Raw genomic sequence first — 12,196 nt, 5'->3', positions numbered from 1 at the left:
CTCTGGGAAGATAACGTCGATTAATGATGGGCCTTTATTAAAAAAATATCGATATGAATCTGATGATATCATATAAAATAATGTTATTCTTATTAATCATAGTCCTTATGTCAAACACCGAATCGACCTTAACAAACAGTTAAAAAGATCAAAAAAAGAAAGATAACAGATCAAGCCGTTTAAATCTAAATACGCACATTGTTTGTACGTTCATTTATATGGGCTACACAATGCGAAGTTGCTCATATTATCAACCTTATTTACATATATTTGATGATAAACAAGTTAAAAGTTAAAAGTGTTTGGTCGTTGGAGCATCTAATTTAATGCTTTTTACACCAATACTCGAGCAGTAAGGATGACGGTAATAACGAGTGTAACATTGAAAAAGCAGTGAAAGATAACAGGAAAAGTAAAAGAGGAAGAAAACCAGATATATCAAATGGCAAAAAGCACAAAATACACTCATAGAGAAAAAATAGTAACTCTTGGGGATTCGAACTGGTTGAACATATACATGGAAAGACAGACATAACCAGTTAGACCTCACTACCGAATCGAATTGATTTGATATCTAACTTACCATTTTAAACTAACATATATACATACATGTGTATAATATACCTTCTATGAATATCGGCTAGTCTGACAATGCTTTTTCTTTCTTTTATGTTTTAATCCATTTTTATGTTAGTATAAGAGCAGTTTTAATGCGGTTTTGTATCAGGCAGTTTATATCCTGTCGGCCGTGTAATATCTTTAAACATTGCTATTCTTATCTGATTTTGTCTTGTAAAGGCATGCATTACCTGTCATCTATTGCAATATATCTTAGTTGGTGTTTACATGCACATATCTTTTATTTGGTTGTACATGTTAAGTTGTGTATCTGTATTACAATGCATTGTATGACTTATAATCCGCGTCTACTGAAATACATACACGTACATAGAAAGTTCACTTGGGTAGAGCATTTATGTCTATCGAGTCTGTATTTTACTTCCTGTTTATCTACATTCCCTTTTTTTATATATAACAAGCTACACTTAACACGTTATAAACATAAATATAAAACAGATATATTGTCAGATAAATGTCCAAAGCGGCATCTATACTTAACATACACAATGTAACACTTACCTTAGAAGTGACTAATGTAAACAAATTCTTTGTTGTGTGTATCACCTCAAAGTACGGTACCTGTAATAAAATCGATATTACTTCCCGTTTACGGTTGTGTAGTTAACATGTGCAATGCGTTAGCTCTTCATTGAGTAACATGATCTTTTAAAATACACTACACACATGTTGGATGTGTGTATATACACAATGTTATCGTTTCAGGTCTGTTTTGTTGAGATAACAAGTCAGCGACACGTTGTTACAATGTCTTCTCGTTTGTCGTTTTGCGTTTGTCGTTTTTATAGACATAAAGTCTTTATCTGCAAATATGTTTGTTTTATTTGCTAGTTTTCTTTTATATGGAATGAAGTGCAGTAAGGAGGCGATAACGGAGTTATCGTTCCTTACGGAACGTAATGTATACACGGCTACTTCTGCCTATTTAGCAGCATATATCAGCGATTTGAGGGCAAAGAAAACTGTCCGTAACTTCTTGATGACACTTTCCACACTTGTAAAACTCGGTGTGATCTACGTCCTGAAATATTCGGTATATCTGGGAAAAATCTAGTTATGGAGATATTTGGGGCCAAACACGCCAAAATCGACACTTTGACTGCTGGTTTCTGTATAACTCAACCTGGAGAATTCAATCTTAAAGCAGACGAACTGAAACTCCAAATGTAGCAAGTAGAGGTAATTCCGAAGAAAAGGCCGTGTTTGGTTTTTCGATATCTGTCATAGAACGGCCACAATAGGGCTTTAAAAATGGGTTGTATTTTGGCGAGGTCTCATGGAAACCAGAGGAGGATTCCGGATGTTACGTCACGAGGGACGTCACAAGTATGTGTGGAATGTAGTGTATTGGGGGACGGAACGTAATGTACATGCAGCTAATTCTGACTACTTTGCCGGAGCTTACTGAAAAACGACTCATTACATTTTGATAAAACTTTCCACACTTGCTAAAGTCGGTGTGATCTATGTTCTGGCAGTTCCCTTATATATGGGGAAATTTTAGTTATGGAGATATTTTGGGTACAAACACGCCAAAATCGACTATTTGACTGCTGGTTTCTGCACAACTCGGTCTTGAGAATTAACGCATAATGCCAACATACTGAAAATTCACACATCACAAGTACATATAATTCCAAAGAAAATGATATCTTTAGTTTTTCTATATCTATCACAGAACGGCCACAATAGGGTTTTGAACATGGGTACTATGTACCGCGAGCTCACATTCCGGAGAGTCTATTACGGACGTACGTCACGAGTGACGTTATCAAGTCTGTTCCGCTTGTCTGATTGAACTTGTAGCGCTCGGTGAGCTGCTTGTATTTTCACTGTCACTGTCAGTATTTCTTAAGATGTTGAGATATCAGAGAAAATACGAAAGACACATTTCTCCACAATTTTTTTTTTTTTTTTTTTTTTTTTTACATATTTATCACAAACATCTCTATCTAAAAGACATAATTAATCTTGTTTCTTCATATATGGTACATTAAGTTCTTTTTCCTGTCGTATCCGTGATGCAACAGTTTCCGCTTAGGTCACACGGGTACGTATAATCGAAAGACAGTAAGCCAGACATTTTACACTGCACTGGGGAAGAATTCCCGCCTTTTTACACCCAGAATCCAACGCACTAACACATTTTCGGAAAATCTGAAAATTTGAAATCCGGAACCAGCTTAAGTGCAGTAAGGGACGATAGCGGAAATTGTATTTAACACTGGTGTTGACCAGTATTCATTTAACACTGACGTTGACCAGTGTCCATTTAACACTGGCGTTGACCGGTGTCCATTTGACACTGGTATGTCTACATCAGTGTAAAATGCACACTGGTTAACGCCAGTACTAAATGGACACTGGTCAACGCCAATGTTAAATGGACACCGGTCAACGCCAGTATTAAATGGAAAGTTATAGAAATATTTGTAATGCTGCCTAGCATAATGCTAGAAGGTCCCAAGCCCTTGTAAAAGCAGAGGGGAAATATTTCGAAATGCCGTATTAAGAAATTCAAAAAAAAAAAATGAGTCTGAAATCAAGTAGTGCTATACACATTCCTATAGTGAAGGGGTTTCACACTTGCTACTGTGTTGCAGGAGACCCAGGTTCGACTCCTGGTGGGAATCAAAGCACGAAAGGTTTTATAGTGTTTTCTATTTGATTTAATTGTCAGTCAAATTTATTCAATTTTATGGTTTAATTCTGTCATTGAGTTTCATTAATGAATTTAAATACATATTTTATTCGTTTCTTACTATATTTTATATATTTTATATTCAAGAAATGTAGAATAAACAAAGCAATGAAATAGACAATAAAAATATATTTAAAAAACATCCGTCGACGGGAGTCGAACCCCTACTGCGGGTGGGGACACCCTGTTTCACTGTGACGTCACACAACATGGAAATGCACACTGTAATAACTATAGTATTTAATGGACACCGGTCAACGCCAATGTTAAATGGACACTGGTCAACGCCAGTGTTAAACGGACATTGGTCAACGCCAGTATTAAATGGACACTGGTCAACGCCAGTGTTAAACGGACACTGGTCAACGCCAGTATTATGATAATGGACACTGGTCAACGCCAGTATTAAATGGACACCGGTCAACGCCAGTATTAAATGGACACCGGTCAACACCAGTGTTAAATGCACACCAGTCAACGCCAGTGTTAAATCCAGATTTCTTTGAATTGATTTTTTTTTTTTTTTTTATTTATTTTAAATGTATTTATAAATTTTAAATTCACACCAGTCAACGCCAGTGTTAAATGCACACCAGTGAACGCCAGCGTTAAACACAGATTTATTTGAATTTATTTTAAAATTTTAAAATTTATTTAAAATTTATTTTTGAATTTATTCAAACTTGTATGGAATGAAGTGCAGTAAGGAGGCGATAACAGAGTTATCGTTCCTTACGGAACGGAATGTAGACACGGCTACTTTTGGCTACTTAGCAGCGTATTACTGCGCTTTGGGTGCAAAGAAAACGCTACTTAATTTTTTAATGAAACTTTCCACATTTATAAAACTCGGTGTGATCTACGTCCTGACATATTCGGTATATCTGGGAAAAATCTAGTTGTCGAGATATTTGGGGCCAAACAGGCCAAAATCGACACTTTGACTGTTGGTTACTGTATAACTCGACCTGGAGAGTTTAATCTTAAATCTGACGAAATGACCCTCCAAATATAGCAAGGAGAAGTAATTCTGAAGAAAACAGTATCTTTGGTTTTTCGATAACTGTCATAAAACGGCCACAATAGGGTTTTGAAAAAGGGTCGTATTTATCAGACGTGTCATGGAATGTTCTAGAACATTCTAGAACACATTCCAGAGGCGAGTCTATTCCGGATGTGACGTCAGTGACGTCACCAAGTGTGTTGTGCAAGCCGCCTGCCTGATTGAACTGCTCGGTAAGCTGGGTTCAGATGAATTTTACTGTTATTGCCAGTATATATTGCTATTTTTCAACATCAGAGGCAATGCTCCAGGATATAGATACTTTGTCGCGATCACAAACATGCATGCGAAAAATCAACCCAGCGTTCAGAATGTCAAGCAAATTCCCGAAGCCTCGGAGGTCTAACGCTGACGGTAAGTAAAAGTGTTTGTTGACGTTTGATGAAACAGACGACGGTAAATATGCACGGAGAACAGTCCCCGTTTATTTGATATTTAATGTAGTGATACTTTGTCTTCGAAGTTAACTAATTGTTTAATTTGGGTAGTCTGTGTACCGTATTAGTTTGTAGCTAGATTCGTTATGTGATTGTTCACGTCTAAAAATAACAACGGGAATCTCCAGATTGAAGTGACAAATGTACACAGAACCGTGTTCTCTGGGATACTATCTCGTGAATGACCACACCCAAGGCTATTTCATTGCAACTTTTCTGATATATGAATTAATTTGTGAAAAGAGAAATAACATAAATCTCGATTTTTACCGATGATTTACTGACGTAGACTTACTAGAGTCCCCGAGGAGAAGGGATGCCTTACTCGGGCACGTCTTGCATTGCTACGTACTCTCACAAGAAAGACTAGCATTACCCATGAACATTATAAAAAAATACAAGCATTTGTAGAACGGCGACTTAAATGTGACTTGGATTTCATTTAATTTTGTAGAACTATTTAAATTGAACCACCTACACTGCGGGCTGGAAACTTCCTCACTAACGTGACGATACCCAAATTGGAACAGTACCCAAAATGGAACACTTTTTGAAAAAATGTTCTAAAACGAACGTGCAATAAATACGGGAATTTTTACGTTAATGTGTTCTTACTGTGATTGCGTGACGTCATTTAAACTGCATTTCGGTTTCACTTTCGAGCTGTCATTGCTGATCCAGACGTGCAGAATGGGTAAGTATGCAGAAAATGTTCTTATAGTGCACTCACACCCCGTGCGACGATTCAATATCTTAAATAATGTTTGGTATCCGGAATACATTATACGTTTTTTCGGAACATTATACACACAAAATACAAACCTCAAGCAAAAATGTTTGAAAACATGAAGAGATTGGCAAAAATAGGCTTGTTTTGACTGGCGTAGGCCAAGAACGTTCATGTAAGCCGCCATTCAACATCAATAATGCCATTGCGCATGACAAAGGCGATGTCAAAGTGCAAGTGCCCGGTAAAAATTTCCGGATTTTCTAAATTTATTAGGAGTTGTTTCCCTTACACCACAACTAAACTCGTGAAGCGAGATTTTACGCCTAAACAGTTTAAAATGTGTTTAATGACATGTTAATTTTACAAACGAATATATTAATTCTAAATATATACAGATTGAGCCTCATTTGTAGTGTAATTTATAATAAATTGAAATATCAATACTGAACAAATGTCATCAAATAACAACAAAATTATTTTCATTTCAACACTTTATTCACAAAAAACCAACAAAATCTGCTAAAGGATTGGACAACAGACTTAGCCTATAGAAGTCTTCTTTCAAACAAATGACTAAATGTATTATACAACAACTTAAATTCCAGATTAAAAGCACAAATATCAACCTCACAATGCCTCATTAAGCAAGCCAATTTATTCATATTATAATATCAGTTAAATTATGATTATCATGGATTGCAGTGAAATACAAAAATTACAATACTGAAGCCCTGGAAAATGCCCTAAAAGAAAATAAAAAAGGATTAGGTTTCCGAAAGGCGGCTGGTTTACATGGAGTTACACATACAACATTATGGCGGCATGCAAGAGAACAGTTAACGGGACATCCCATTCGCATGTTGACTACCAACGAGGAAATGGCACTTGTGACATACATTAAATACTCCCAGGTATGGCTGTCTTATGAAACATTCACAAATCAAATTTGTTCCATTCAGAATGTATTTTTGCTGCAACATCCATACAGAATATTAATTTCAGTAAATAGAACAGAGAGCATGATTATAATTAAATTCAAATCACTGCCTCTGCTAGTTATCGAACCCGGGACATCCGGCTTACTAGTATTACACTCAACCGATCAAGCTGAAGAGATGATCTTTCTTGACCAGTGGTATATTGCGGCTAGTATTTACCCGGTTACATAAATATACCATGAAATCATTATTGACATAACTCTTAAAGCACTTAAGACAACATATGACGTTCCTGCTAGTCTGGAGAGCTACAAGTATTGCGGTGAAATATTATCAAACATTACCTAATCAATTAACACATTTTATTTTGTTTGAGGATTATATCAATTTATAAACTGATCATCACAGGAACATTCCATGCCGTTGACTACCAAAATGATAAAGACATTTGTACGGGGCATTGTAAAAAAAAGTGGAAGGACATCAACCATTGGGGAAAATGGACCAAGCAATAAATGGTTCAGAGGCTTTCTGAAACGTCACCCAGATTTAAAGATGAGGAAACCCCAAACAATTGATGGTGGGAGGGTTCGGATGGCAAATAAAACTGTCATGAAGCAATATTTTGATCTCCTCCATAACACTATGGAAAAACATGGTTAGTTATGTTTGTACATTTGAATGGTCTAATTTTAAGTCCAGTAAATAATAAATTGTAAGGCAATTTTCATATGCTGTAGGTTTATATCTTATGTTGTGAGTCAAATGTTTTTAAAGTAAATTAATACAAGTCATTGTAAAAGGAACTAAGTCATGAAGTTAAAAATCTTTAAATTTCTGCATAGGTGATAGTCAATCAGTCCATCAGTCACCATTTCTATTTCAAATACGGTGTGTAATCTTTCCATTCAGGACTCCTGAATAAACCAGAGCAGATTTTCAACTTTGACGAAACTGGCTTTGGTAAAGGGATAATTGCCCAGGACAAAGTTTGTACTGGAAATGGTAACACATTTACTAGACAAACATCATTGACAACACATTCAACAGCTGCAGTGTGTGTATCCGCCAGTGGACAGGTGTTGCCCACTTTCTTGATTTATGAAAAGAGTTTTCCGAGTGGCGCATATAGGGATGGTATGTACTGCAAAGAAAATATAACATATAATTATTCTAACATGTCATGTTTTACAGCAAAATAACATCAAATTATTCTAACATGTCATGTTTTACAGCAATTATATATGTCCATAAATATTTTTATAATAACAAAACAGGAATTTCCTATTTAATTAATTTCCACTTGAATTCAAAGTTAAAAAGATTTGAATAGAATTCAAATACCTCGAAGTATGAGAAAAATGTGGAAATAAAAGAAAACTTTTTTTTCTGATGCTTTAGGCATACCTGGAAACTGGCTCTTTGCCACTTCTCCAAATGGATACATAGATACAGATCTATTTCAAAGATGGTTTGAGAATGTCTTCCTTGTGTATGCCCCTAAAGCTCGTCCTCTAATTCTCACCATGGACAACCATGAGTCCCATCTGTCAATTGAGACGATAAAACTGGCAAGGGAAAACCACATAGAGCTATTGTGTTTGCCCCCTCACACCACGCATATTTTGCAACCTCTTGATGTTGGCCTCTTTCGTCCCATCAAGAAGGCTGTCTGTGAATTTTCAGTCAGTCTAGGATATGCAAACTCATCCCTGGTGATTGGAAAAAATAGGTAAAAATAGCTTGAACAAAACTAGATCAATACAAAAAGAAAATATTGGAAATTTATCATATTGAATTCAACTTTTCAACAGTGACTTTTTAAATTAGTTAAATATAAATTACATCAAATCACATTTATTTTAAAGCAGTTCTTTGACAATATCATTAATATAATATTATGTACCTGAAAAATCATATCTGAATAAAAAAAATTTAAAAGCAGAATTTATATTCCAGACTTGCTCAACTATTAAAGGCTGCTATCGATAAAGCGTGCAGTGTGCACAATATAAAAAACAGCTTCAGAAAATGTGGAATGGTTCCATTCAACCCGGACGCAATAGACAAAACAAAACTTGCACCATACAATCCTGTATTTCAGGTACTTCATTTCATTCATTGTTATCGATTCAGTAATGAAAAAGTTTTGTCAAACGAAACATGGCCTGAATATATATTTTCCATGCTTTCATTTTCTCCTCTGCACATGTTCACAAACAATGTCATACAGAATGCTACATATACGTTTATACGTATATACTATACCTATAAATAGGTACCCGGTCCAGGAGGAGACAACTGTGGAAATGCAGATCCGGTCGACCCATTATGCGAGGCCTGTGGTCAATTTGTGCATGGTCATCCTCTCGTCACTGGAGGTCTAATTCCCTCTGACCTTGCCAGCATCTTGGTCCCAATTGCTGAACCTGCCAAAAAAAAGAAAACAAGGATAGTAACAAAGTCAAGAGTGATAACAGGTTAAATTCCTTAAATAATTCATGATAAAATATGTGTTTAATAAAACCTACGAACATCAAAATAATTTTATTCAACCATTAACTGTATATAATATTTGTTCATTTACTTGCTTAAGAAGATATGACAGTATTTCACTATTTTTTTATTGTCATATTGGAAAATATGTTAACTTCATATTTATACAAAGGTGATGAAATCTACAAGCAACTCGCCGAGAAAGAGCAACAAAAAAAACGGAAAAAACCAAGTAAAGACAACACAAAATCTCCATCGGTAAGGCTAATGTATATATACATGATCTTGCATGAGTGGCTATATCATATGGAATTTATTAAACAAGGTAAATAATTTCATGAGCATGACATGGCAGAATGGGCCAGTTATATGTAAAAAATATTTGTTCATCAGTAATTATGCTTTTTCTTAATGTTAAAAAAAAATATCATGTTCTAAATTCAAACAAGTATTTATACCAAAAATCATTCAATAGATTTTTTTTCTCCTGCTTTTAATTTTAAGATCAACTTTAATTATTACCAAAATTTATTTTACAGACTAATAGCAATGAAAATGAGGAAAATGATGAGCCCCTGCCAACTATCAAACCTCCTCGGAAAAGAAGACCGAAGGTATAATCCATATAACAAAACAAATCAATATTAAAGGTTATTTTCTGTATTGTTTTAAGTTAGTTTGTATGTGCGTTAATAACTAATGTAATTGTAATTCTCACAAATTATTCATTTTACAATTTTAGACTTTGTCCAAGCCTATACCTCCTCAAAGCAACCACGACCTCGCTGCTGAGGAATTCACTTGTGGTATTTGCCAGTTGAGAGGGTTCGAGGATGATGAGGAACATGGCATACTGTGGGTTGGGTGCGACAACTCTGAATGTGCCAAATGGTACCACAGAGATTGTCTACCCACCCTTCAGCATGCTGATGTTGACCTCAGCATCCTCGAACAATCTGAATGGCATTGCCATTTATGTAAGGAAGTTCAGGAGAAGGAAAATTATCTATCAACAAACCATTCCAGTGACTCTGTGATGAGCATGATATGTCAAGTTTGCATGGAACATGTTATGGATGTCAGTGATCAAGATCAACTGCTATATTGGGCAACATGTGAAAATCTTGATTGTTGCAAATCTTTTCACCAGGCATGCCTTCCACCACGGGTCCACAGATGCATGCAATCCAATGCCACTACAGGAGTCAAATGGTACTGTGGAACATGCTAAAAAAAAAAACTTTCTGTTAAACATGTAACTGTTACTGACAAAGTTGTAAATGTAAGTTTAAAATGACAATATTGATACATCACATATTAAATATAAATTATTGATATCATATATTATGATACAAATTTATTGTTTTTTTATGGTTAAATAACAGTGCGTGTGTGGTTTGATGGGAGTTAATGTAAACCGAGAAATTCTTTCTTAATTTTTTTTAAGCAATGGAACGTTTTGCAAACTTTTGCAAATGAGAGTGAGACGGCGAGTGGATTTTTTTAGTGTTGTCTAGTAACCTAAAGTTAAAATTGGCATGTGTGACTGTGCTGATGTGAGTGTTTCATTGACTGTATATATATGGAATGTTTGTCTTAACAGAGTGTGTAATGCATCGTGTACTGCTGATAAGTGACAGGAAAATTCATGAGAAGTGTATTTTAAGATTTTATGTGTCTATTAAAAGTAATGAATTTATCATATTATTGTTCATATTGTTTCTCGATAATAGCACTTGTGTGTAAACGGCACATGGAAGGTTTCATATTTTACACCACTGAAACGGCCCGAACGCACTACTATGGATGCCGCCATCTTGGATTAGACGTATTTTGATGGTGAATTCATTTTGGAAATATGGATATAAATATCCGAGTAATAAACATGAAAAAAATACAAAATCGTTATCATACCATGTATTTCATGAATACTTACCTTCTGTTGAACTCGCATCGTTTTTTCGGCAAATATACACCGAAATGTCGGAGTGTTCCATTTTGGGTACTCGCACCTGTTGAAACGCCTTGCTGAAACTGACTCAACACGCTGCGGTCTATTTATAGATACACGCGCTGCTGACGTATGGCCAAAACATGAAACGGAAGGTCAAGGTTCCTATTTGTGAAATATCTAGAAAAAATGCTTCATTCAAACACGTGGTAATATTTTTTATACGATTTTCTATAAAAAGTGTTCCAATTTGGGTATCGTCACGTTACACTACAGTACAATACTGCAGTAGGCCTACATCATATCAATAGATTAAAAATGAAAATTTCAAGATTTGGAATAGATTTCTGAATAAAATATTGAATAATGTCAGCCTGTGTAGCATTTTACAATTTGAAAGGCCAGTTCAAACTATTTGAATTATTTGGTTCACCTCATATTATCAGCAACTTTTTTTTCAATTAGTTCATTTTTGAAATGTTTAATGAAATAGTATTCTGATCTATTATATTCAAATGCTTGTAACTCAAAATCAAAGTCTGTAACATGCCCTTGATTGAGACTATGCCTCTGGACAGGTTAAATCATATCATCTTTTGCATACATGTAAATGTAAATAAACAAAATTAATATATATAGTTAATTTTCAAATTCATTGTTTCAAATACCATACAACATATTTAAATCATTCGCTTGCATACACCGAAGAGAAGTAAAATACAAAAAAGCTGTTCTGACAAATTTATGCTAAGATATTGTCAATTATTATGATTGCATTATCTGATTAAGTTAAATTAAGTTAATTTTGGGTGGGAAAACATGTTATGTACAGTAGCTTTTTTTAATATCTTGACCCCAAGTTCATTTCAACTTATTAGAAAAGGCATTATAGAAAATTATTTGACAATATCAGTGTTACCAGAATTCAGCTCTCACAATTTTGCAAAATATTCTTCGAAATGTCACCTGCACACACGAAAATTTGTGAATTTTCAAATATCTTTGCCTCAAATACCATACCAACATATTTAAACCTTTCGCTCGCATACACCGAAGAAAACAATGTGCGAGAAAGCTGTTCTGACAAATTTATGCTAAAATATTGTCAATTATCATGTCGAATTAAGTTAAATTAAGTTAATTTTGGTGTGAAAACATGTTATGTTATTTTTTTTGTAATATTTTGATTTAAAATTCATTTCAACTTATTATAAATGGTATTATAGAAAATTATTCAACAT

The 12,196-nt window shown here is 34.7% G+C and overlaps 1 protein-coding gene and 1 long non-coding RNA gene across 2 annotated transcripts; one reads left to right on the top strand and one right to left on the bottom strand.

Moving 5' to 3' along the window:
* The first annotated feature begins 6,359 nt into the window (after positions 1–6,359).
* Positions 6,360–10,706, top strand: LOC117332656. Its single transcript, XM_033891646.1, has 9 exons — positions 6,360–6,481; positions 6,917–7,166; positions 7,421–7,645; positions 7,910–8,240; positions 8,468–8,612; positions 8,787–8,988; positions 9,177–9,262; positions 9,544–9,618; positions 9,747–10,706. Exons 1-9 carry the CDS (start codon positions 6,428–6,430, stop codon positions 10,233–10,235), a joined length of 1,857 nt encoding a protein of 618 aa, XP_033747537.1. The 5' UTR covers positions 6,360–6,427; the 3' UTR covers positions 10,236–10,706.
* Positions 6,856–11,218, bottom strand: LOC117332657. The gene is made up of 5 exons (XR_004533767.1): positions 10,941–11,218; positions 10,023–10,231; positions 8,777–8,937; positions 7,916–8,220; positions 6,856–7,652 (listed from the first exon to the last, which is right to left on the bottom strand). It is a non-coding gene; the product is annotated as an uncharacterized LOC117332657 (long non-coding RNA).
* Between the last annotated feature and the right edge of the window lie 978 nt (positions 11,219–12,196).

The sequence above is a fragment of the Pecten maximus genome, chromosome 8 (genome assembly GCF_902652985.1).
Source record: "Pecten maximus chromosome 8, xPecMax1.1, whole genome shotgun sequence".
In the NCBI taxonomy this organism is placed as follows: Eukaryota; Metazoa; Mollusca; class Bivalvia; order Pectinida; family Pectinidae; genus Pecten; species Pecten maximus.
This window is presented reverse-complemented; position numbering and strand designations above follow the sequence as displayed.

Coding starts and splice junctions, on each gene's coding strand:
- LOC117332656 (XM_033891646.1), top strand. CDS start 6,428: ATGTTGACTACCAACGAGGAAATGGCACTTGTGACATACATTAAATAC. Junction 7,167..7,420: donor TAACACTATGGAAAAACATG/GTTAGTTATGTT, acceptor CTTTCCATTCAG/GACTCCTGAATAAACCAGAG. Junction 8,989..9,176: donor AAAGTCAAGAGTGATAACAG/GTTAAATTCCTT, acceptor ATTTATACAAAG/GTGATGAAATCTACAAGCAA.